This window comes from Saimiri boliviensis, chromosome 4 (genome assembly GCF_048565385.1).
Source record: "Saimiri boliviensis isolate mSaiBol1 chromosome 4, mSaiBol1.pri, whole genome shotgun sequence".
In the NCBI taxonomy this organism is placed as follows: Eukaryota; Metazoa; Chordata; class Mammalia; order Primates; family Cebidae; genus Saimiri; species Saimiri boliviensis.
In genome coordinates this window covers 122,907,267-122,934,726 of record NC_133452.1, presented here as the reverse complement: position 1 = coordinate 122,934,726, position 27,460 = coordinate 122,907,267, and the positions used below count along the sequence as shown (strand labels likewise).

At 36.7% G+C, this 27,460-nt stretch overlaps 1 protein-coding gene across 7 annotated transcripts in view; it reads left to right on the top strand.

Moving 5' to 3' along the window:
* The window catches only part of PHF3 (PHD finger protein 3), an 89,278-nt gene extending 63,159 nt beyond the window's left edge, over positions 1–26,119 (top strand). For all 7 annotated transcript variants that reach the window (XM_010337128.3, XM_003926354.4, XM_074398126.1 and 4 more), the window contains 8 exons: positions 1,377–1,493; positions 3,481–3,612; positions 4,526–4,661; positions 12,901–13,096; positions 14,178–14,325; positions 16,525–16,614; positions 18,748–18,943; positions 19,164–26,119. In XM_010337128.3, coding sequence (XP_010335430.1) covers positions 1,377–1,493; positions 3,481–3,612; positions 4,526–4,661; positions 12,901–13,096; positions 14,178–14,325; positions 16,525–16,614; positions 18,748–18,943; positions 19,164–21,289 — 3,141 coding nt within the window. In that variant the 3' untranslated portion in view covers positions 21,290–26,119. The remainder of the gene's footprint in view (positions 1–1,376; positions 1,494–3,480; positions 3,613–4,525; positions 4,662–12,900; positions 13,097–14,177; positions 14,326–16,524; positions 16,615–18,747; positions 18,944–19,163) is intronic.
* Positions 26,120–27,460: the final 1,341 nt, after the last annotated feature.

The following is a 27,460-nucleotide window of genomic DNA, read 5'->3' as shown; positions in this document are numbered from 1 at the left end:
GATAGTCTTAAATATGACTTTAGTGCCAAGTATCTTTTAGCAATAGAGTAAATGTTGATTAACCCCCTAATTTTTTCTTGGGGTTTCTTGTTTGGGACAGAAGAAATCTGAACTCTGTGCATGTGCTGATGCATAGTCTTAAATATGACTTTAGTTCCAAGTATCTTTTAGCAGTGGAGTAAATTTGTGTGCATTTGTGTGTGTGTGTGTGTGTGTGTGTGTGTGTGTGTGTCAGTGTCATTGTTAGGTCTCAATGCCAAAAGTAGGTCTCTGATAAGTACAATAAGCAAAAGTCACGCCAGTGAACATTTTAAAAGTTAAGAACATGACTGATGTCTTGTGCGTGACATTTAGCGAGGTCCATCAGCAGTTTTTTACTATAGATGACTCTAGGTAACAGAATGTAATTAGAGCAACCTTTTTGCATAAAAGGTTTTCACATAACTAATGCAAATTTGTATAAGGCTGTTTACACAAATATGTGATTTGAGGTATTTTCTTGATGTATACTAACAGAGACATAAAAATATACACTGTACATTCTGCCATTATGTTCTGGGGGATCCGATGTTTCTAGAATTATATAATTGAAACTTTTCTTCAGTAATTAAATGAAGATTTATTTTCCTTAGGTTTTTTTCTTGCAGTTGGTTCTTTGCTCTGCAGTTTCCTCCAAGCCTGTCAGGATTTAAATATGTAAAATCTTTTTTTTTTTTTTTTTTTTTTTTTTGAGACAGAGTTTCGCTCTTGTTACCCAGGCTGGAGTGCAATGGCGCAATCTCGGCTCACCGCAACCTCCGCCTCCTGGGTTCAAGCAATTCTCCTGCCTCAGCCTCCTGAGTAGCTGGGATTACAGGCAAGCGCCACCATGCCCAGCTAATTTTTTGTATTTTTAGTAGAGACGGGGTTTCACCATCTTGACCAGGATGGTCTCGATCTCTCGACCTCGTGATCCACCCGCCTCGGCCTCCCAAAGTGCTGGGATTACGGGCTTGAGCCACCGCGCCCGGCCCGTAAAATCTTAAAACTATTGAATAAAGCTCTTTGATGCAGTACCTTGCTATACTATAGATTGATTATTATTATGGTTAGATTGTGTCCCTGGTGGACTTAATACAATTTTTGGATAGGTAATATAGTTCTACTGTACATGCTTCTCCATATATGTTGATTTTTATATGAAATGTGTGTTTTGCTGCCTTAGATAAATTCCTAGAACACATGTCATTTAATCTCTATGTAGTAGGTAATATATAAATTATTAAATATTTGTAAATCAGGCTTCAAAAATTACATCTTTATTACAAGTTTCTGTGTAGTAACCACTCTTTTAAATGTTTGTCTCCCCTTCTATTCCTATTTTAAAATCCTTTCAGATATTATTTAAAAAAGTACTGAAAGGAGAAGTAACCCCTGATCATCTGATAAGAATGAGTCCAGAAGAACTAGCTTCTAAAGAGTTAGCTGCTTGGAGACGAAGAGAAAACAGACATGTAAGATTATTTATAAATATGCATTTGACTATCAAAATCTGTATTTTTCAGCCATAGGATAAAAACTATATAGAGGTAAATTCAACACAGACTGCACAATAAACAGACTTTCTGTTAAATGCTTCCTTTTTTTTGGGAGACGGAGTCTAGCTCCGTTGCCAGGCTGGATAGCACGATTTTGGCTCACTGCAACCTCCACCTCCCAAGTTCAAGTGATTCTTCTGTTTCAGCCTCCTGAGTAGCTGGGATTATAGACATGCGCCACCATGCCCAGCTAATGTTTGTATTTGTAGTAAATACGGGATTTCACCATGTTGGCCAGGACAGTCTCGATCTCTTGACCTTGTGATCTGCCCACCTTGGCCTTCTAAAGTGTTGGGATTACAGGCGTGAGCCACCACACCTGGCCTACATGCTGCTTTTAGTTACTCTCCATTCCTCTACTTTTTAAATTCTGTGGTTTCCTTGATCTTGCCAGTTTTTTTTTTTTTTTCTCATTTTCTCCAGTTACCAGGTTACAGAATTATCTTGTGTTATATTATAGTATGTAAATAAGAATGTGAGAAGAATTAACATCTTTCCATAATCATATCTGTAGTTTTCAACAGCACAGTTTGAAGGTATTTTGAATATTGGTAATTTGTAGAGCGAGGTGAATTAAGTCAGAATAAAAATGTGTACAGGCTTATTTCTTATTCAAAGTTTCAAATGCCAAAAGCTCTGAAAAATAATTTTTGCATAACTAATTTATTGATAAAGCCTGACCTTAATTGCCCTGTATGAATGTTCATATTCACAGAAATATTGTATATTTGATTATGTGGTGCTGTCTCAGATCTAACTGGAGTGTTATGTAATATAGAGAATGTACACCATATTGCATTTTTAAATTTAAAAATTCTAAGATAGCAAGAGTTTTTGTTTGGAGATTGTGAAAAAGATACTTAAAGTACCTTTAAAAATTATGTTAAAAGTATGTTACTTAGCACTACTGTGACAATGAGATAACCATATTATCCTTTTTTTTTTTTTATTGCAATGGCATCAGAATGTTAGTCTTTTATTCTAGAGATACCTGTTATTTTTGTTCATAATACTTAGTTACATTGGAGGCACTAATCCTCCATATAGATGTATGCCACATCTAGTTTGAAGCTCATCTAGAGACCTTTATTTGACATATACTTCTTCATACATTCCTTTACCTTCATCCTGTATAATTTCTCCTCCTCTTAATGTTTTGAAAATAATATCATCTCCCTTTCTTTCCCTCCATATCCCAAATATGCGCATGCCTCTCTTTTGCTTTGAAACTGTGGCTGCAAGTACCATCTGCATCAGAAAATGCTGGCTTGTTCTTTCTAAAGGCCATTTACCTGATTTTTCTTTAAAGGATGAGCAAAGGCAGTCTCATCTATACCCTTTTATTCCTAGCTACCTTTATACTAGTACTTGTTATACTTGCTTAAATTTTATGTTTTGTTGCTAGGTTTGTTCAACTGAATTTTCAGGGTCACTAAGCTGGCTTATTTAGGAGACAACTAATAAAGGACTGTCAGACTGGTCATTTGAATAAACTTCTATTATGGGGAATATTGACACATCAATTGAGGAATTTAGGAGCAAGATAGTTTCTATTTCCCTGTGGCAGCTGCTAAAAAGTATGAAATTGGCAAACAGATTTCAAATATAAGTAGTATGTTTCACCACTTTGTAAATTACTTTGGACTTCAGTTGCCTCCTGTTATAAATGTACATGTGAACTTCTCATGGTTGATGTATGGGGTCTAATTCTTAAAACCCCAGTACTTAAAACTGTTTCTGGCATATAAAGGTACTCAGAAAATGTTTGTTATATGAGACATTACCTGAAGATTAAAAGTCATCTGTGATGATTCATATATTTTTGGGTAGGCTCTTATCCTTATTTAAGGTGTACGTTTGGAAATACATAACTTTAATATTTTTAAAAAGTATTTTCTGTTAGACCATAGAAATGATTGAGAAAGAGCAGAGAGAAGTGGAACGACGACCAATCACAAAAATAACTCATAAAGGTGAAATAGAAATTGAGAGTGATGCCCCAATGAAAGAACAGGAAGCAGCCATGGAGATTCAGGTAAGGATAGATAAGCCATGTTTTATAGCTCAAATCATTAAGATTCAGAAAAGATTTTTTCTCCTAATGCTTTTAAAGTAGAGAAAATAATTTTTAAAATATGCATCCATTTTAAAGTAACTTATTTTGTTGGTTTAGTGGCATTTTTGAGTGTTGAGTAATGTTTCTCTTAGTGTGCAGATTGCATGATAGGTACTGTTAAACACTTATTAAAATGTAGATTCCTGGAGTGCTCTGATATAGTGAATTTCTTTTTATTTATGGTGGGGATAGTGTCTTGCTTTGTTGCCCAGACTGGACTGCAGTGGAGCAGTCTCTGCTCACTGCAACCTCCACCTCCCAGGTTCAAGTGATGCTGCCACCTCTGCATCCCAAATAGTTGAGATTACAGGCATGCACCAACACACCCTCCTAGTTTTTATATTTTTAGTAGAGAGAGTTTCACCATGTTGGCCAGGCTGGTCTCAAGCTCCTGACCTCAAGTGACCTGCCCACCTCAGCCTCCCAAAGTGCTGGGATTACATGTGTGAGCCAAGTATGCATGGCCTGACTTAGTGAATTTTTTAGTAGGCTTAGAAATCTGTAAATGCTTCTTAGGCAGATTGTCATTTGATAGGTGGCATAGCTTTTCTAATTTTCAAAAATCAGTGAAGAAATAAAGTCTTATTAGAAATAATTGAACGTCTTATTAGAGAAGCCTTGAAGAATGTGGAATGTGTAAAATTTTCTTCTACTTTAAGTCACAGTTAAAAGCCAGCATTCATTTTCTTAAGAAATAGTTAAACAAACGCAAAAACCTATCAGTGGAACAATTTCATTTTAGAAAAAATATAAATGGGAAATATAATTGGACTTTGATAACTGAGTCCAAAATTTTTCATTTAAAACTAATTTTTGCTTTCACTTATGTTAGGAACCAACTGCCAATAAGTCATTGGAGAAGCCAGAAGGATCTGAAAAACAAAAAGAGGAGGTTGACTCCATGTCTAAAGATACCACTAGTCAACACAGACAGCATCTCTTTGATCTCAACTGCAAAATTTGCATTGGTAATTATAAGTTTTTCTTCCTATAATTTTGCATTCATTATCAAAGGAGGTTACTTATATGCTAGTATATGTAATTTAAGTAGGTTTTGTTTTCCCAATATTGGTGGTAAGGTACTCACTGAGTCTTTGAGCAGTAACACTTTTGTGTGACTGGTGGTCTGGGTTGAGGTATAGTTTAAAAACTCTTGCTGGAGTCAGATGACAAGAATTTTTTTTTTTTGTTTAACATTCTGCTTGCATTTTTTAATATCTAGAGATTTCTGGAAAATCTTCAGGTTTCTCCTGTGAGTGAGAACATGTGGTGTTTTCTGTTCTTGTATCAGTTTGCTGAGAATGATGGTTTCCAGGTTCATCCATGTCCCTACAAAGGACACAAACTCATCGTTTTTTATGGCTGCATAGTATTCCATGGTGCATATGTGCAAGATTTTCCCTGTCCAGCCTATCTGCGATTGGCATTTGGGTTGGTTCCAGGTCTTTGCTATTGTAAACAGTGCTGCAATGAACATCTGTGTGCATGTGTCCTTATAGCAGAACGATTTATAATCCTTTCGCTATATACCCAGTAATGGGATTGCTAGGTTGAATGGAATTTCTTTTTCTGTGTCCTTGAGGAATTGCCACAACTGTCTTCCACAATAGTTGAACTAATTTACAGTCCCACCAGCAGTGTAAAAGTGTTCCCGTTTCTCCACATCCTCTTCAGCATCTGTTGTCTCCAGATTTTTTAATGATTGCCATTCTAACTGGTGTGAGATGGTATCTCAGTGTAGTTTTGATTTGCATTTCTCTAGTGACCAGTGTTGATGAGCATTTTTTCATATGTTTGTTGGCCTCATGTATGTCTTCTTTTGTAAAGTGTCTATTCATATCCTTCACCCACTTTTGAATGGGCTTGTTTTTTTCTTGTAAATCTGTTTTAGTTCTTTGTAGATTTTGGGTATCAGCCCTTTGTAAGATGGGTAGATTGCAAAAAATTTTTCCCATTCTGTTGGTTGCCAGTTCACTCTAATGACTGTTTCTTTTGCCGTGCAGAAGCTGTGGAGTTTGATTACGTCCCATTTATCTATTTTGGCTTTTGTTGCCAATGCTTTTGGTGTTTAGGTCATGAAGTCCTTGCCTACGCCTATGTCCTGCATGGTTTTGCCTAGATTTTCTTCTAGGGTTTTTATGGTGTTAGGTCTTATGTTTAAGTCTTTAATCCATCTGGAGTTAATTTTAGTGTAAGGTGTCAAGAAGGGGTCCAGTGGCTTTCTGCACATGGCTAGCCAGTTTTCCCAACACCACTTATTAAACAGGGAATCATTTCCCCATTGCTTGTTTTTGTCAGGTTTGTGAAAGATCAGATGGTTGTAGATGTGTGGCATTGCCTCCGAGGCCTCTGTTCTGTTCCATTGGTCTATATCTCAGTTTTGGTACCAGTACCATGCTTTTTGATTACTGTAGCCTCGTAATATAGTTTGAAGTCCCATAGTGTGATGCCTCCAGCTTTGTTCTTTTTGCTTAGAATTGACTTGGCTATGCAAGTTTTCTTTTGGTTCCATATGAAGTTTAAGGTGTTGTTTTCCAGTTCCGTGAAGAAGGTCATTGGTAGCTTGATGGGGATAGCGTTGAATCTGTAAATTACTTTGGGCAGTATGGCCATTTTCACGATACTGATTCTTCCTAACCATGAGCATGGAATGTTTCTCCATCTGTTTCTGTCCTCTCTAATTTCGTTGAGCAGTGGTTTGTAGTTCTCCTTGAAGAGGTACTTTATGTTCCTTGTTAGTTGTATTCGTAGGCATTTTATTGTCTTTGTAGCAGTTGTGAATGGCAGTTTGTTCTTGATTTGGCTCTCTTTAAGTCTGTTATTGGTGTATAGTAATGCTTGTGATTTTTGCATGCTGATTTTGTATCCTGAGATTTTGCTGAAGTTGCTTATCAGCTTCAGGAGATTTTGGGCTGAGATGATGGGGTCTTCTAGATATACAATCATGTCGTCTACAAATAGAGACAATTTGACATCCTCCTTTCCTATTTGAATACCGTTTATTGCTGTGGCTAGAACTTCCAATACTATATTGAGTAAGAGCGGTGAGAAGGGGCATCCTTGTCTAGTGCCAGATTTCAAAGGGAATGCTTCCAGTTTTTGCCCATTCAGTATGATATTGGCTGTTGGTTTGTCGTAAATAGCTTTTATTATTTTGAGATACGTTCCATCAATACCTACTTTATTGAGGGTTTTTATCATAAAGCGCTGTTGAATTTTGTCAAAGGCCTTCTCTGCATTAATTGAGATAATCATGTGGTTTTTTGTCTTTGGTTCTGTTTATGTGGTGAATTATGTTTATAGACTTGCGTATGTAGAACCAGCCTTGCATCCCTGGGATGAAGCCTACTTGATCATGGTGGATAAGCTTTTTGATGTGCTGTTGCAATTGGTTTGCCAGTATCTTATTGAAAATTTTTACATCTATGTTCATCATGGATATTGGCCTCAAGTTTTGTTTTCTTGCTGAGTCTCTGCCTCGTTGTGGTATCAGTATGATGTTGGTCTCATAAAATGATTTGGGAAGGATTCCCTCTTTTTATATTGTTTGGAATAGTTTCAGAAGGAATGGTACCAGCTCCTCTTTGTATGTCTGCTAGAATTTGGCTGTGAACCCATCTGGACCTGGGCTTTTTTTGGGTGGTAGGCTCTTAATTGCTGCCTTAATTTTTGCCCTTGTTATTGGTCTATTCAGGATTTCGACTTCTACCTGGTTTAGGCTTGGAAGGATGCAAGTGTCCAGGATTTCATCTATTTCTTCCAGTTTTTCTAGTTTATGTGCATAGAATTGTTTGTAATAATCTCTGATGGTGGTTTGTATTTCTGTGGAATCTATGGTGATATCCCCTTCATCGTTTTTTTATTGCATCTATTTGGTTCTTCTCTCTTTTCTTTTTTATTAATCTGGCTAGTCGTCTATTTTGTTGATCTTTTTGAAAAACCAGCTTCTGGATTTATTGATTTTTTTGGAAGGGTTTCTTGTGTCATTATCTCCTTCAGTTCTGCTCTGATCTTATTTATTTCTTGTCTTCCACTAGGTTTTGAGTTTTTTTGATCTTGCTTCTCTAGCTCTTTCAATTTTGATGATAGGGTGTCGATTTTAGATCTTTTCTTGCTTCTCATGTGGGCATTTATTGCTATGTATTTTCCTCTAGACAGTGCTTTAAATGTGTCCCATAGATTCTGGTATGTTGTGTCTTCGTTCTCGTTGGTTTCGAAGAACATCTTTATTTCGGCCTTCATTTCATTGTTTATCCAGTCAGTGTTCGAGAACCAGTTGTTCAGTTTACATACAGCTGTGCAGTTCTGAGTTAGTTTCTGAATTCTGAGTACTAACTTGATTATAGTGTGGTCTGAGAGACTGTTTGTTATGATTTCTGTTGTTCTGCATTTGCTGAGGAGTGATTTACTTCCAATTACGTGGTCAGTTTTAGATTAGGTGTAATGTGGCCCTGAGAAGAATGTATATTCTGTGGATTCGGGGTGGAGAGTTCTGGAAATGTTTATTAGGTTTGCTTGGTCCAGGTCTGAGTTCAAGTCCTAGATATCCTGGTTAATTCGCTGTCTTGTTGATCTGTCTAAAACTGACCATGGGGTGTTAAAATCTCCCACTATTATTGTGTGGGAGTCTAAGTCTCTTTGTATGTCACTGAGAACTTGCTTTATGTATCTGGCTCCTCCTGTATTGGGTGCGTATATATTTAGGATTGTTAGCTCTTCTTGTTGCATTGATCCTTTTACCATTATGTAATGTCCTTCTTTGTCTCTTTTGATCTTTGTTGCTTTAAAGTCTATTTTATCCAAGAGAATTGCAACTCCTACTTTATCTTTGCTCTCTATTTACTTGGAAAATCTTCCTCTGTCCCTTTATTTTGAGCCTTTGTGTATCCTTGCATGTGAGATGAGTTTCCTGGATACAGCACACTGATGGGTTTTGGCTTTTTATCCAATTTGCCAGTCTGTGTCTTTTGATTGATTGTTTATCCCATTTACATTTAAGGTTAATATTGTTATGTGTGAATTTGATCCTGCCATTTTGATGCTAGCTGGCCGTTTTGCCCATTAGTTGATGCAGTTTCTTCATTGCGTCGATGCTCTTTACCAATTTGGTATGTTTTTGCAGTTGCTGGTACTGGTTGTTCCTTTCTATGTTTAGTGCTTCTTTCAGGAGCTCTTGTAAAGCACGCCTGGTGGTGTTGAAATCTCTGGGTAATTGCTTGTTTGTAAAGGATTTTACTTCTCTTTCACTTATGAAGGTTAGTTTGGCTGGATATGAAATTCTGGGTTGAAAGTTCTTTTCTTTAAGGATGTTGAATATTGGCCCCCACTCTCTTCTGGCTTGTAGCGTTTCTGCTGTCAGTCTGATGGGCTTCCCTTTGTTGGTAACCTGACCTTTCTCTGGCTTCCCTTAGCATTTTATTCTTCATTTCAACCCTGGTGAATCTGACGATTATGTGCCTTGGGGTTGCTCTTCTTGAGGAATATCTTTGTGGTGTTCTTTGTATTTCCTGGACTTGAATATTGGCCTGCCTTGCTAGGTTGGGGAAGTTTTCCTGGATAATATCCTGAAGAGTATTTTCCAGCTTGGATTCATTCTTTCACTTTCAGGTACACCTATCAAACGTAGATTAGGTCTTTTCACATAGTCTCATATTTCTTGGAGACTGTTCATTCCTTCGTTTTTACCCTTTTTTCTCTAATCTTGTCTTCTCGTTTTGTTTTGAGTTGTTATTTGACCTGTGATAGCCTATCTTCTGCTTGATCAGTTCGGCTATTGATACTTGTGTATGGTTTGCAAAGTTCTCGTGTTGTGTTTTTTAGCTCCATCAATTCACTTATATTCCTCTCTAAGTTGTCCATTCTCGTTAGCATTTCGTCAGATCCTTTTTCAAGGTTCTTAGTTTCTTTGCCTTGGGTTAACATGATGTTTTAGCTCAGAGAAGTTTCTTATTACTCACCTTCTGAAGCCTGTTTCTGTCAATTCATCACACTCATTCTCTTTCCAGCCTTGTTCCCTAGCTGGTGAGGAGTTGTGATCTATTGGAGGAGGAGAGGCGTTCTGGTTTTGGGTGTTTTCATCCTTTTTGTGCTGGTTTCTTCCCATCTTTGTGGATTTATCCACCTGTTGTCTTTGTAGTTGTTGACTTTCAGATTGGGTCTCTGAGTGGATGTCCAGTTTGTTGATGATGAAGTTATTTCTTTCTGTTTCTTAGTTTCCTTCTAACAGTCAGACCCCTCTGCTGTAGGACTACTGAGGTCCATTCTAGGTCCTGCTTGCCTGGGGATCACCTGCAGCGGCTGCAGAACAGTAAGGATTGCTGCCAGTTTCTTCTTCTGCTATCTTTATCCCAGAAAGCTACCCGCTAGTTGTAGTCTGAGCTCTCCTTTATGAGGTGACTCTTTGGATATATGGGGGTTAGGGAGCTCCTTGAGGAAACAGTCCGTTCCTTATAGAAGCTCAAGTGCTGAGCTGTGAGCTCTGTTGTTCATTCAGAGTGGCTGGGCAGGTACATTTAAGTATGCTGCAGCAGAACTCATAAACGACTTTTTTTTTCCCCCAGGTGCTCTGTCCCAGGGAGTTAGGACTTTATTTGTAAGTTTCTGTCATGCTGCTGCCTTTTTTCAGGGCTGCCCTGCACAGCAAGGACACAGCCTAGTCACAGTCTGCCTGCAGAGGCGTTGCTGAGCTGCTGTGGGCTCTGCCCAGCTGCCGTGTGAACTTCCCTGCCATCCTTCGGGCTTTTGCTGGGAGCTGCAATCCTGAGTTGCTCCTAATCAGCCATCTTGGATCAGTCCCACCAGATGACAAGAATTTAACTATTAAAATAAACATCTGAAATTGTGGGCAGTAGTGATAATACTGTCATTTACTAAAGGAAAGGAGTAAAATAGCATTTATATTTTATTATTATATATAACAGACAAATCAGAAACCAAAATTACTTTTTATTAAAAAGCTATTTATTTTTAAGGGCAATTTTAGGTTCCTAGCAAAATTGAGTGGAAGTCACAGAGATTTCCCATATAACTTGCTGCCTCCATACATGCATAGTCTCCACTGTTACCAACATCCCACACTAGAGTGGTGCAGTTATTACAGCTGATGAACCTACACTAAAAAATAACGACCCCAGATCCATAGTTTACATTGGCGTTCACTCTTAGAGTTGTACATTCTGTGGTTATAGATAGATGTTAAAGATATGGATCTGGTATTATAGTAGTATACAGAGTATTTTCACTGTCCTAAATCCTCTTTACTCTGTCTCTTAATCCCTTCCCCCAGCACCCCCACCAACCCCTAGAAACCACTGATGTTTTCACTGTCACTGTAGTTTTGCCTTTTTCAGAGTACTGTATAGTTGGAATCATTTATTATGTAACATTTTCACATTGGCTACTTTCACTTAGTAATATGCATTTAAGGTTCCTCTATGTCTTTTCATGCCTTACAGATAGCTCATTCTTTGTAGCATTGAATAACATACTCCATTTTCTGGATATATAGCTTATTTTTTGAGTCACTTACTGTAGGAGATCTTGTTTTATTCCAAGTTTTGGCAATTACGAATAAAACTAGTATAAACATCTGTATGCAGCTTTTTGTGTGGATGTGTTTTCAGCTTCTTTGGGTCAATACCATGGAGCACAATTGCTGGATTGTATGTTCAGAGTGTGTTTATCTTTTTTTTTTTTTTTTTTTTTTTTTGAGACGGAGTTTCGCTCTTGTTACCCAGGCTGGAGTGCAATGGCGCGATCTCGGCTCACCGCAACCTCCGCCTCCTGGGTTCAGGCAATTCTCCTGCCTCAGCCTCCTGAGTAGCTGGGATTACAGGCACGCGCCACCATGCCCAGCTAATTTTTTGTATTTTTAGTAGAGACGGGGTTTCACCATGTTGACCAGGATGGTCTCGATCTCTTGACCTCGTGATCCGCCCGCCTCGGCCTCCCAAAGTGCTGGGATTACAGGCTTGAGCCACCGCGCCCGGCCGTGTTTATCTTTTAAGAAACCTCCAAACTATTTTTCACAGAGGCCTTGCCATTTTAACCTTCCCTCCAGCAGTAAATGAGAGTTCCTATTGCTCCACATCCTTGCTAGCATTTGGTGTTGTCAATATTCTAGATTTTGGCCATTCTTATAGTTGTGTAGGGATACCTCCGTGTTGTTTTACTTTTGCATTTTCCTGATGACATATGTGGAGCACCTTTTTATGCTTATATGCTATCCGTATAGATTCTCTGCTGAAATATCTCTTCAGGCATGTATAGTCATGAACTGTCGCTGATAATCCAAACCTGGATACAGATATAAAGATTTGTCTTAGTTCTTTATGTTACTTCTCAAGACTATTGGAATTTGGTGTGGTTTAGTTGAAAGATGATTGTCAGAGAACTAAGAAACCTGTTTTAGGTTCTAGTAATAATACTTTTATTGTAGCTTGTTTCAGTTGTTTATCATTCTCTTCTAAGTTTTCACATCACTAAGAAAGGAATTATACTCTCTAGTCCAGGGGTCCAAAGCCCCCAGTGCCACAAACCTGTACTGGTCCATGGCCTGTTAGGAACTGGGTTGCACAGCAGGAGGTGAGTGGCAGGCGACTGAGCATTACCATAGCCTGAGCTCGGCCTCCTGTCAGATCAGTGGTTGTATTAGATTCTCATAGGAGCGCAAACCCTATTGTGAAATGCACATGTGAAGGATCTAGGTTGTGTGCTCCTTGTGAGAATCTAACTATTAATGGTTGGTGATCTGAGGTGTAACAGTTTGATTCTGAAAGCATCTCCTCCCTCATCCCCCATCCAAAATTGTCTTCCATGAAACTGGTTCCTGGTGAGAAAAAGGTTGGGGACCACTAATCTTTTCCATATTTTCTTATGATAAGTTTTACATGTAGGAAATAATTATAAAATGATTTTAAGGGAAAATTAACTTTATTATAGGTAGAACCATGCACGATTTGCTTTGAATTTCATTTTAGATAAGCTTAGATCCCTGTATATAGAAGAGAGCTGGCAGGGGGAAGAATACAGGTGAATTTTCTGCTGATTCTTAAATGTGGTTGTAATATAACTAAATGATGACAGTTAGATATTACCCCAGGAAATGTATGGTTACTCAATAATCAAATCATAGAACCTGAAAAACTTAAGAAAATGAAAGTGGATCAAGTTGTGAAAGTTGCAGTTAACAACAACTGGTTTCTTTAGGTCGAATGGCACCACCTGTAGATGATCTTTCTCCAAAAAAAGTAAAAGTTGTTGTAGGAGTAGCTCGTAAACATTCAGACAATGAAGCAGAAAGTATAGCAGATGCATTGTCTTCAACCTCAAATATTTTGGCTTCTGAATTCTTTGAGGAGGAGAAACAAGAATCTCCAAAGTCAACATTCTCTCCTGCTCCACGGTAATTTTCTCTGTTATAAATTCTGTAATACTCATTATAGATCTTTACCAGATTATACTTGCAAATCTTCAAAAACAGAAAAGTGACATATTGGGAACTTTTCGTTTGAGAAAGTAACTGTGCTTTCCTGTACTTTGAGATAAAACAAGACTTTGAAAGTAAATTTATTATGAGTGGTTTGAGTGAGAGATATGAGTGTGTGGGGAAACTGCTTTAGAATTCTCTTTAATTGTGTTGATTCTGGCTGGGCACAGTGGCTCATGCCTGTAATCGCAGCACTTTGGGAGGCCAAGGTGGTGGATTATGAGGTCAGGGGTTCAAGACCAGCCTGACCAACATGGTGAAACCCCATTTCTACTAAAAATACAAATTAACTGAGTGGTTGGTGTGCACCTGAAATCCCAGCTACTCAGGAGACTGTGGCAGGAGAATTGCTTGAACCTGGGAGGTAGAGGTTTCAGTGAGCCAAGATCAGGCAATTGCACTCCAGCCTGGGCGACAGAATGAGACTCTATCTCAAAAAAAAAAAAAAAAAATTAATAATAATAATAATAATTGTGCTGGTCCTAAAAGTCAGCACTGTGGGAGGCTGAGGCGGGCGGATCACAAGGTCAAGAGTTCGAGACCAGCCTGAGCAAAATGGTCTAACCCCGTCTCTACTAAAAATACAAAAATTAGCCTGGCGTGGTGGCATGTGCTTGTAATCCCAGCTACTCAGGAGGCTGAGGCAGGAGAATTGCTTGAACCCAGGAGGCGGAGGTTGCAGTGAGCCGAGAAGGTGCTACTGCACTCCAGCCTAGGCAACAGAGCGAGACTCTGTCTCCAAAAAAAAAAATATTATTATTGTGCTGGTCTCAAAAGTCAGGGATAGATTATTAAAGAAGAAATGCTCCAGCCAAGAGGGAAGATTTTGTAAAACATTATTATTTAAATATGAATGTAATTTTATAAAATGAAAGTGTGAATTCTTTGTCAGTAGTCTCATATTTTGGCCTTCTTCACCTGCTAAAATAACGACGTCTAAGTAGGAAATCAACTTATTCATCAGCTTGTCTTTAGACTTTTTCATATCATTTTCTAGTCCAGAGATGCCTGGAACTGTTGAGGTTGAGTCTACCTTTCTGGCTCGACTGAACTTCATCTGGAAAGGTTTTATCAACATGCCGTCTGTGGCAAAATTTGTTACCAAAGCGTATCCCGTATCTGGCTCCCCTGAATACTTGACAGAGGTACTGTGAACTTTTCTGCTCTTCTGTGCATGAATTGATATGTGTGTTTCTGAAAGTAATAGACAGGGATATAAGACGGAGTTAGTAATAAAAATATGTATTAACAGTGATTCTTAAACAGTTCAAGTAATATAATTATGAATTAACAAATGGATCTTTAGAATTGTAAAAACAAACTATACTCTGAAAGTTTTAAACTCCTATGTCCTGCACTTTTCTCAAGGTGTACTGCCTCTCTGTGTCAGAGAATTAAACATCAACGAGAGTCTATATGTATGTCTAAGTTTTTCTTTGAATACACACTTAAGTAAAAGATTTACACATTGTTGGCCTTTAATGTTAACCCATTAAGAAGATTTTTTTATTGTTGAACAAGTCTTCTGTTTCCCCACTGTTTATGTTTCCCCAGCTTCATGACTGCAGTTCTTACCTGCCTATTTCTATGAATGTGGTTTATGTAGACTGGGAGTTGAAGCTTTATAGCTATTTGAAAACTATTGAGACTAGTGACCGTAATTGCTGCAAGCAGTACCCTTGGTTGGTTTTACACCTGAGGGAAGTAGGAAGAAACTATTATGTAGTATTTATGGAAAATAAGCAGCAGTAATATAATATTGTGATAAATGAGATGATATTTTTGAACTATTTTGAAGGAAATATATTTTCATATGTCTATGGGAGGAAAATAAATCAGTACATATATGATCATATTTTGCTATTTTGTTCATATCTGACCTTTCTTATTTATTCTCCATTTGCTTATTTTAAAGAATTAAAAGATTTTTAAAAATTCCGTTTAGTATTTCAAAAAGCCTAAATCATATATGTCTATTTTTTTTAAGGCTAACATAAACTTTTCTTTGGATTAGGCTGGAATTAGTTTAATTCAATGTAATATTGTTTATATAATGTGGATCAGTTTATTTGGTTAGCCATTGTAGTTTTTTTTTTTTTTTTAGACAGTCTTGCTATGTTGCCCAGGCTGGAGTGCAGTGGCATGATCTCCACTTACTGCAACCTCTGCCTCCTGGGTTCAAGCCGTTCTCTGGTCTCAGCCTCCCATATAGCTGGGATTATAGGTATGCGTCACCACACCTGGCTAATTTTTGTATTTTTAGTAGAAATGGGTTTCACCATGTTGGCCAGGCTGGTCTTGAACTCCTGACCTCAAGTGATCTGCCTACCTCTGCCTCCCAGAGTACTGCAATTACAGATGTGAGCCACCACACCCGGCCTAGCGGTGTTTTCAATTAATAAACAGCCTAATCACTTTTAGATACAGTTTGCTTGATAAATATTTTTAAAATGTGAGTTTTATAAGAGAAAAATGAAATGGTGTTTAGAAATTTAATGTTTGGTCAGTCCATGGTGAACATAATTATTCCTTTAAATGGAGAGTTAAGCCCTTAACTACAAAATCCTTTCATTTTTAAACATAATTATTTTCCCCTCTGAGACACGGTTTTTATGTGATTGCTTTCCAGATTTTCACTTCAATTTTGTACTTGTTTTTAGTTTGGGACTAAACTCCCAAACAAAATATTTTAAAGTAGTTAATAATTGAATAAACTAAATTGAATTTAATATCAATTATGTTTTTGTGTTTTTTCTCAGTCTTCATGGAAAAAATAGGAATGTACTGAAGAAAGTTTTAAAGATTCTTAATTGTTTTTATGTGTAGTCATTTGTTTTCAGAAAGATTGTGCCTTAAAAAAAAAAAAAACCTTAAATGATTACAATATTATCCTCCTCTGTGCAAAAATATGCTCTGTAATTATATTTGGTAACCTTTGAAATTCAGCTGTTAATTATTAAGAAATGTTCCTGCCTAGTACTACCAAAAGGGGAGGTTACAGTCTCTCCCAATATTCTAGAATGTGCAGTGTTCTTCCTGAATTGGTAATGTGGTATGTTTGCCATTGCTTCCCTTTCCCATCTTTCATAGCGAGATTGAGCAGAACTCAGAATTTTTCTTAGTAGCTGTATTTTAGGCATCAGTCATTTGTAGTTGGCATTTTAAGTAAAGCCAAATTGTTCTGTCTATACTGTGTTTTCTGATGCATTTTTTATAATCTTATTGACTTTTTATTACTGTTTCAAATTAGTCTTAGAACCAATTTGTTTGAATTATTAATGTCATAATAAAGATATTCTATATATATATTGATCTCTCTCTCTCTCTCTCTTTTTTAACCACAGGACCTACCAGATAGTATTCAAGTAGGTGGCAGGATATCACCTCAGACAGTTTGGGATTATGTGGAAAAAATAAAAGCATCAGGAACCAAGGTGAGGAAAACTTTTTTCACTGTGCCAGCATGGGAAAATGTTTAGGAGGGAAACAGTTCAGAATTCTTATGCAAGGGTGAAAGGTCTCCTGGGGAAAGGAGGCAATACACGTTTTAAGTGTACATAATACACCTCACAAAACTGAACTAAAGCCATTTGCTTAAGAGACTAAAGAATATAGCATTTCTCTTTTTCCTCTCCTCTTCTGGGATGCTCCTTTGTGGCTTCTCTTAATGTTTTAGAAGAAATGTTTTAGAGTAATTATTGAGATTCACCCTGGAATTTTGCCTTGCTTCTATTATAGACATCTCTTTGAGTTAGGGCACAGCTAAGCTGTTGCAAAAAAAGAGACTCTAAAATAGAGTAACTCTAAGAATATAGAAGTTAATTGGAATGTTGTCCTTCCTCATCAGTCAAACATACCAAATAGGAGTAAATGAGGAATACCTGTCGAGTTGTTTCAGAGGTAGATTGCAGTCATCAGCTTCCGTTGGAAAGAACCTAGTCACATAGCTGCTAGGGAGGCTGGGAAATGTAATGTTTATTGGATGGCTATGTGTTAAGGGCTAAAAGTTAAGGGCGTCTCAGTAGTAATAGGAGGAAAGGAAAAAAGATACTATGAAATGCCTCTATCACAGTAATATTTCTCCTCTTCCTTTATCTCTCTATATTTTTTCTTTTTCTTTTTTTAACTTATAGAATATTATTACAGAGGAAAATTTAATCATTAGAAGAAATCGTTTTTCCCTCTAGTGGATGCAGTAGTACCTGCTATATTACAGGTTTCAGTAAATGTTGAAGTCTTGAATAAATGAATGTTACTTTTCTACCTCTTTTTCTGGAAGTCTCTAGTTTTTCTTTGAAGTGATCCAAAATGCATAACCTTAAGCTGAAAAGAATATTGTGTTCCAATACAGATTTTAGAATTTAAATTGATACAGCGTTAAAATACAAATAAACTTTAAAGCACTAATAAAAATGAGTAGTATTACTCTTGGACATATCACTCTTGAATCCAAGAATTGAATCATCTTGAATCTAACACTTTATAGTATATCTCCAACTAAACAGATTTAAACGCTGTAATAGTTGTTACTAACATACGTATGCTGATTTTTACTCTAAAAGAGGGCAGCTTAGATGACATTTTATAAGAAATGGAGTCATATTTCAGCTCATTCACCTGTTTTCCTTAGGAGCCTGCATCAGTTTTTAGGATTTGCAGCAAATTTGACTCTCACATTTCAACCGTATACCATCATGAAAAAAAAAATCTGTTTCTAACAGTACCAAATTAATTACAAATTGTAATCATCAACTTCCACTGGAAAGAACTGTTTTCTAATGCTACGAAATTAATTACAAATTGCAGTCAACAACTTCCATTGGAAAGAACCTAGTCACATAGCCATACATAGCTGCTAGGGAGGCTGGGAAATGTCATGTTTATTTGATGGCTATGTGCTTTATTGGAGGCTGGGAAATGTAATGTTTATTGGATGGCTAGGACTGTCTTTTCTATCTGAAACGAAGTCAAGAACCTAGAAGCAAGCAAGAAAAGTCCTAAGTAAGCCAAATTACTTTACAGAATTTATGATCTGTATGTATTTAAGGTCTCTTCATCCAGCCCTTTTTATTCCTAAATTCGTGCCTATTAACTGGATTATTAGTTGATTTGTCTGTTTGTGTATATAAATGCATGGTAGGGTGGAAGTGCTGGGTGCTCTTAGTTCCCACTGGGTCAAGAACATAGGAAGCCCTTTGTGGCTGTTACAGCATTGGAAATCAGGATATAGGATAGATATCAGAAGATCTGGGTTTCAGTATCATCTCTGCCACTGACAGGTTGTATCTGTCTCCTTCAAAAAATTGTTTAATCACCTCAGGACTGCATATCTTATGTTTCCATAAGAAATGTAAGCCATCAGATAAAACAGATCTATTAATGTGATCAGCAAAGCTCTTAAGAGTTACTTCCTTTTAATATTTTCTGTATTTAAGTTGGTAAACCATGTTATTTGGTACCATAAATATAAAGTTCAATAGAGTGTTATTAACTGAGAAATAGTATTTAAAACCAAGCTACTCTTTAGCTTACTATCTTAAACAATCATTTGTTATTTTCTTGAACAGGAAATTTGTGTGGTTCGCTTTACACCAGTAACTGAAGAAGATCAAATTTCTTATACTTTGCTGTTTGCATACTTCAGTAGCAGAAAACGCTATGGAGTAGCTGCTAACAACATGAAGCAGGTTAAAGATATGTACCTTATTCCTTTGGGTGCCACAGATAAAATTCCACACCCTCTTGTGCCTTTTGATGGACCTGGTAGGTATACGTTTTAATAATAGGATAAGAATGAAATAACATGGGTGGTGGGACCAGAGAAAAGACTTACTCTGCTTTCTTTCCCAGGATTCAGCCCTCTAGAGATAGCTTGACAGGGCCAGACACTATTTAATATCCTGTAATGAGTTAGATGAAGAATTTTACCCTTTTTTTGGGTAATGATTAAAAGTGATTAATTGATGTTTTTTGTTTTATACAGGGCTTGAACTGCATAGACCTAATCTGTTGTTGGGCTTAATTATTCGTCAGAAACTGAAGCGGCAGCACAGTGCCTCTGCTAGTACTAGTCATATAGCTGAGACTCCTGAAAGTGCACCGATAGCATTGCCACCTGATAAAAAAAGTAAAATAGAAGTTTCAACAGAAGCAGCACCAGAGGAGGAAAATGACTTCTTTAATTCTTTTACAACTGTATTACACAAACAGAGAAATAAACCTCAGCAGAATCTTCAGGAAGACCTTCCAGCAGCAGTTGAACCTTTAATGGAAGTCACCAAACAGGAGCCACCAAAACCTTTAAGATTTCTTCCTGGCGTATTAATTGGCTGGGAGAATCAACCTACTACTCTGGAATTAGCAAATAAACCTCTTCCTGTGGATGATATACTTCAGAGCCTTTTGGGCACCACTGGCCAAGTATATGATCAGGCTCAGTCAGTGATAGAACAAAACACTCTTAAAGAAATTCCATTTTTAAATGAGCAAACCAACTCGAAAATAGAGAAAACAGATAAAGTGGAAGTAACTGATGGTGAAAACAAGGAGATAAAAGTTAAAGAAGATATTCTTTCAGAATCTACAGATAATTCACTAGTAACGGGAGAAGAAACATCAGTAGTAGGGTCCTCTTCCGTTTCTACAGGGCCTTTGACAAGTCTTAGTCTCAGAGGTAAACCACCAGATGTTTCTACAGAAGCATTTTTAACAAATTTATCAATTCAGTCAAAACAAGAGGAAACGTTGGAGAGTAAAGAGAAGACATTAAAAAGACAGCTTCAGCAAGATCAAGAGAATAATTTGCAAGAAAACCAGACTTCAAATAGTTCTCCATGCAGATCCAGTATAGGAAAAGGAAACACAGATGGTAACACGAGTTGTAGTGAAAACCTGGTTGCTAATACAACAAGGTCTCCACAGTTTATCAACCTGAAAAGGGACCCTAGGCAGGCAGCTGGACGAAGTCAGCCCGTAACTGCTTCAGAAAGCAAAGATGGAGATAGTTGCCGGAATGGAGAAAAACACATCCTGCCTGGCCTATCACACAACAAGGAGCACTTAACAGAACAAATCAATATAGAGGAAAAGTTGTGTTCTACAGAGAAAAACTCAGGTGTTCAGCAGAGTGATAATTTAAAAGTTGCACAAAACTCACCATCAGTAGAAAACATACAGACTTCTCAGGCAGAACAAGCAAAACCCTTACAGGAAGATGTTTTAATGCAAAATATTGAAACTGTGCACCCATTTAGAAGAGGATCAGCAGCAGTAACATCTCATTTTGAAGTTGGAAACACATGTCCATCAGAATTTCCTTCTAAAAGCATCACCTTTACTTCCAGAAGCACCAGCCCCAGAACAAGTACAAACTTTTCACCCATGAGGCCACAGCAGCCCAACCTTCAACATCTCAAGTCTAGCCCATCTGGATTTCCATTTCCAGGGCCTCCTAATTTTCCCCCACAAAGCATGTTTGGATTTCCACCACATTTGCCACCTCCATTACTTCCCCCTCCAGGCTTTGGCTTTGCTCAAAATCCCATGGTTCCCTGGCCACCTGTTGTTCATCTCCCAGGTCAGCCACAGCGTATGATGGGTCCTCTCTCACAAGCATCAAGGTATATAGGGCCTCAGAATTTTTACCAGGTTAAAGACATTCGGAGACCAGAAAGGCGCCATAGTGACCCTTGGGGTAGGCAAGACCAGCAGCAACTGGATAGGCCATTTAATAGGGGTAAAGGGGACCGCCAGAGATTTTATAGTGATTCACACCACTTGAAAAGAGAGCGACACGAAAAGGAATGGGAGCAAGAATCTGAAAGGCATAGACGCAGAGACAGAAGCCAAGACAAAGACAGAGACAGAAAAAGCAGGGAGGAGGGGCACAAGGATAAAGAGAGGGCACGATTATCACATGGTGATCGAGGAACAGATGGCAAAGCGAGCAGAGATAGTAGGAATGTAGACAAGAAGCCAGATAAACCTAAAAGTGAAGACTATGAGAAGGACAAAGAACGAGAGAAAAGTAAACATAGAGAAGGAGAAAAGGACAGGGATAGGTACCACAAAGATAGGGACCACACTGACAGAACTAAAAGCAAAAGGTAAAATTTGCAGGCTGCTTCAGGGTTACATTTAAATAACTGTTAAATGTTGTATCTTGTAAACAAAAGAAAGATTGCCTGCTAGGATTGTGCCATCTTTAAAATTTTTACTATTGGTCATTTGCACAACAGTGAATTCTGTGTGTTGGTGCAGAGTGCTCTGTACCAGTGCTCATCATCCCTTCTTCATACCAATTGTCCCTAGTTATAGGAATTTAATATTTTTAAAAGTTTTACATTGCTGTATATTCAAAGATTTGTTTTATTAATATGCAATAAAGGCTTAGAAGTTTTAGTTTTATTCCTTAATTGGTAAATATGGTTAACTATGGGATCTATTTACTGCCTCTAGTGAATGTCCTTTATATGATGACTAATTTGGGAGTAATGTGTGCTCTGTAAGTTTGTTTTAAATTGCACTGTTTTTAAAGAAACTATAGAGGAGCAACAAAAATCCAAGCAACTTAATCAGATTATGCTAATCATTTAGTTGAGCAGTTTTTGACCAAGAATCAGAAGCCCAAGGGGTACATTTAATGCTTTAATCTGCACTCATTGAAGTCACTTATTACCATATACTACAGGTTTGTGGTAGGCCATTATTTTCATTTTTGGCTCTTCAGAAACTTGAATACTTAAGCTTGTACATGATCTTGTGTTTTGCTATCCTTTTTACTGTAAAATGTAAATATTTTAAGGGATATTTTGATTCTAAATATGATAAAAGAATTTCTCACCTATTTTGTGTGTGTGACTTGAAATTCTGTAGTGGAAGAATTTCTTCTTTAAAGCTTTAATTACCTTCAGACATTGTTTTTCTCTTACTGAGCCAAGAACATATAGACTATCTATGTCAGGCATTAGATGAGAGGAAAAACAGTTTTTTAAAATCTTAAATGATAGACTGAGATGAACTGTGTGGTTCTAAAGAGGCTAGAATGTAGAACTACCTATGAAACACTGTGCAGCTATAGCCCACTTTATAGATAAGTTTTGAAAACTTTTACACCATCACAATTTGGTACTCTGACTCATTAATGATTAAAATTTAAAACCACAGAACTTTAAGAGAAATGTGTTTTGAATCTTTTTATAAATGTGATTTAGCCTAATTTGTATAGTAACTATATAGTTTCATATGCCAGTTTCACTTGAAAGCATATGAAGAAGGCTATTGTTCATATCTAAATTTATTTACATCCTAAAACACATGGTTTTGATGGCTGTAACTTAAAGCAAGAGCTACCAAATGATACAGACATTTGAGAGTGAAAAAACCCAAAAAACAGAAGAAAGAGAACTCAGTGTATTTACTTACCTGTCTTAATGAAGAAAAATATAAATCCACAAAAATTAAGACTGATTGTTTTCCTAAAGAACTTAAAGATGAAAGTTAAAAATTGGTTTTGAAACAGAATTATCCTTGTTTTTGCTGGAGAGAAGGGAGGAAATTCAGTACCAAAGATTCTGTCTAATTTGCAGTGACTTGCAGTACTTCTTTCCCTGTCCTTGCCCTCTGAAATTTATCAGCAGAAAGTTCTGAAACAGAGGACTTGTATTAAAAGTCTGTTTAACTCTGGTCCACTTTTCCTTTGGAAATTAACTTGTTAGAAAACAAAGTTTCCAAACAAAACAAAGCCTAAGTTAGTCATAATATGCACCATTACCAAAAAAATTGCTGTCAGGGTTTTACACATTAAAAACAAAAATACTAGTTTTTCAATTTCAAATGTTTATGTTGTCAATAAATCTGCCTTTACTGATACATTTGAGTGAGGGATTATTAGACACCAGTTTTCTTTTGCAAAGTAAAAGTAAAAAAGAATGGGCTAATGATTGAAAAGCTTTCAGGTCAGTTTTGGATCACCTCTTAGCTAATAGTTTCTTCTACATATTGTGATGCTTACTCTAAGATTCTTTAATCAGATCTTACTGAATCTTGATAGATACTTTTTCTTAAAATAGGCAAGGCCTATATAGGTACCTGTTAGGGATGAACATCTCCTGGGGTTAGAAGCAGATCTTGTAACCCCTGATTGACTGAGACATTGTGTGGAGAGTAGGAAAAGTATGGTCATACTAACTATTTGAGGTTTTCCTTTAAAGGGAGAAAAGGGAAAATGAGAAGTTTTCAACCTTAATTCTCAGTCTCAGCCTTACAAAAACTAGTGAATTAATGAGTTTCATCTTTCAGTGTCTCCTATTGTAAGAAAAAACCTGTTCCTTAAAGTTTTATACTTAAAAAAACTTAGAATCATCTTAAGACAGCTTACCCATACCTCTTTTAGATAACAGTACCAGGGCATCTTAGTACCTGTAAAGTTCACCCTATGTAATATTTGTGGCCATAAGAAAGCCTCGTGAGCCCTCTGTAAGCCAACCCTGGTTGTGAGCACTTAATATTTAACATTGGTCAGCTCAAAGTGAAGGCTTAGAGCTGAGGAAACGAACTTAGAGAGCTGGGAAACTTGCCCAGGTTATCCTGCTGTTGTCAGAGCTGGAATCCTAGCTCAGTTTTCTCTTTGTGTGCTTAGCAGTTGTGCTTTGAGAATTGAGAATGAGAAAAAGAAGCAAAATCCTGATGATTATATATACCTTTCATAGCTGTCTGTCTTTGCAGTTTGCCAAACTAAGCAACCCGACTCCTCAGCATGAGCCAGAAGACATAACCAAAAACCTATAGGTTCTTTTGTACAGATTAGCAAAGTTTATATTAATCACAAATCCTAATTCTCTAGTCCTGTTTTCTTTTGCTGCTGTGATGAATTACTACAAGTGTAGTGGCTTAAAACCGCACAAATTTATGATCTTATAGTTCTGTGGATCAGAAGTTTATGCAGATCTCACTAGGTAAGATCAGCAGGATGCATTCATTTTCTGGAGGGTTTCAGGGAGATTCTTTTTTTTTTTTCCTCCTTGGTTTCTAGCTTCTAGAGGGGCACCCAGTTTCCTTGGCTCATGATCCCTTCCATATTTAAAGCCAGCGGTGTGGAACCCAGTCTTTTTCTACCATCTCTGACTTTCCCTTCTGATTCGCTCTTCCACTAAAAGGACCTTTGTGATTACATTGACCCCCAACCAGATAATCCAGGGTAATCTTCCTATTTTAAGGTCAGTTGATTAGCAACCTAAATTCTATCTGTGACCTTAATTCCCCATTGCAGTGTAACCTATTTACAGGTGTTCCAAGGTTTGGGATGTAGACATATTTTGGGGTCGGGGAGGGCCATCATCTACCACAGCCCTTGACTCTCTAATTGTAGCTTATATTGTGGGTGAATCTTAAATCTTTAAAATTATAGAATAGCTAAATTTATAGTAAATATATGTTAAAAATTTAAGAACAATTAACACCAGCAATAGAGAGGAAAATGGAAAGTTACATCGTATTAACATGTTTGTGTGTTAACGTAAAACTACTCATTAACAGGTAACTTTGTTGTTCCTAAGTTTTTAATAGTAACTTTTTAAAGTATATGAAGCAAACTTAAATGCATTATGAGAGCTTGGTAATGAACCAGATCTTAGTGAAAGATGCTTTAACATTTGGATATACTAGTTGTACTATGCTCATCTTTTAAGATCCCTCTAAAACTGGTAAGGCTACCACTCACTAAAGACTACAAAGAACTATATACATAATCAGGTTTGATTTCTGTTTCTTAAAGCAAATTGCAAATAGAATTGGTTACTGCTTTTAAAAAAGGTGCAGAACACTGATTCTTTGATTTCTGTTTTATAAAGAATTATAGTAATTAATATGTGGAGCAAGAAGGTAGTGAGTTGAAAACAAACATCAGTAGCTGGAAGTGCTTTGAAAACTTCAGTCTGTCCTGGCATGTTTAATCAGATAGACGTAGAGCCGTCATTAAGGCAAATAACAGCCTAAGCGCTTAAAGGGCATTGTGAATCCAATATAAATCCAAATATCCCCAAAATAGGTTTTCTACGAAATAAATCAGTGTATGCATGTGTGTGTATATATTAGTCCAAGCTGTCTTTTAAAAATATGCCTTAAGATTTTTTTTTCCAAAATAATGATTTTTTTCAGGAACTTACTTAAAAGGAGACTGAAAAGATAAATATTACTACACTTCTTTTTTTTTTTTTAAAGTTCTGTTTACATTCAACAGTTTAAGAAACCTCATGACATTTATGGTAAAATCATCTTAAAGGTCCTTTTATAGCAATTATTTTTATTTCATACTGGAAAAGCATTTCACATAGGAAATTGTCAACACCATCATCACCAGGATAGCAACGACAGGAGGCAGGAATAATGTTAATTTGTTACATGAAATTTGCAGGGTTTTAAGGGGAAAAATATATTTTCAAGTCATTTTGATTTATAGGAGAATAGACAGCATTTTCAGTTCTTAAATATTGTGTGCTTATTTTGCAAGCACAGTTAATCTGCATTTGGAATTCAATGATGGGCAACATGGGAAAGTCCAGTTTTGTGGAGCTCCTAGGTTTTAAAATCTGAACATAAAATTGCAACTGTGAAAAGAAGCTTTAAGGCAGCAATTCTCAAACTTTTGGTTTCAAGACCCCTTTACACTTTTAAATAATGCCAAAGCTTTTGTTTATATGGGTTATATAATTATTTACCAAACTAGAAATTAAAATGATAAACATTTTAAATGATAATCTCATGGTTAATATAACATTTATGTAAAAGTCAACTTCCAAACTAATTTAGTAAGAAGAGTATCATTGTTTTCGTTTTTGCATATTTCCAATTTCTGACTCAGGGCTGGATTCTCTTACCTGCTCTGCATTCAGTGTTTTGTAATATGTTATTTTATTTGAAATATATGAAGAAAATCTGGCTATATGTGCATTTGTTTTTGGGAAAGGGAGGATCTTTGCATTCCTTGAAAATATCCCGGGGTTCTTGGGCCACACTTCAGGAACTGCTACTTTAAAGAAAAGGCACACTTTATTATGAGAGAACACGTGGCCTAATATGGGAACATTTCTTCAAAGATTTTGTAACCTTTCATAAAGCAGCTTTCTTGGTTTATACATAAAGTATGTTTTCTGAAAAGTTCGATTTGATTACCAGCTGCCAAAAGGAATTTCTTAAGAGCATTTATCTTTATCATCTAAGTATCTCCAAAGTTAAATGCAATAGTATGGACCAATACAAGTTTAGGTCACCGTTTTTCAGCAAAATTTGTTGACGTTGTCTTAAATGGTTTCTATTTTAAAAAACCCTTGAATGCGTAAACATTCTGCAATTCTACCTTATATTCTACTCTCACTCTTCTAGTGTTAATAGGAACAGTAGGTCTGGAAGCAATTTGTGCCCTTGTCATATGGTGCCAACATTCTTAACTTGTGGGCCTAGATCCTTTGAGGAATGTCTGTAGCCTTTTGATTGGAATGGAGTGGCTAAAATGAGACAATAATCTGTAATATTTTTTGAATGATAAATTACCTAGTTCCTTTGTATAGACTGGAATCTGCACAGGTATTAAGACATTAACTGTGTATTCATTAGCCCTTATTTTTTGTAAATTCTTTTCTCCAATTGATGAATAATCACTTTTTTCTTTTAACACTACATGCTGCTTATTACTAAGATATTTTTTCTCTAGAACCTGTTCTATCTGGTAATTCACCAAGTCATATGTTTCCAGTTGCCAGGTGGCAAAATTGTCACAGATATCAAACTCAGCAAATGTTAGGTAACAACAGCAGTAACTGCTTTCCAATCTGCAATGGTGGACTGGGCATGGGAAGTGAAAATTCCATTCACAATTATATCAGTAACTGATTTGGGCAAAATAATACTTTTTCAACTTATGATTTTAACAGTACTATATTGTTAGGACAGTAATTTTCAGTGGCATTGTTTAGAGCTTATTTTATGCCCAATGTTGAGATCTGTTAGACTTGAAAGCAGTTAAAAAATTAAGGTTAATTTTTTCATTTAATCAGTTAATATGAGTACATGGTTTTAAAAAGTCAAACAGTTCTACAGGGTTTATAAACAGAAAGCAACAGGCCTTTGCACTACTCTTCTCTCCAGAGGCAACCATTTTCTTTTAGACACTTAGGATATTTGCCTTCATGTTTGTGATATGCATATGCTATTTTTTAAAGTTGCACATACTGTAATATCTATTGATGTCTTACTATAAAAGATAAGGATTTAGCTCTTACCAGC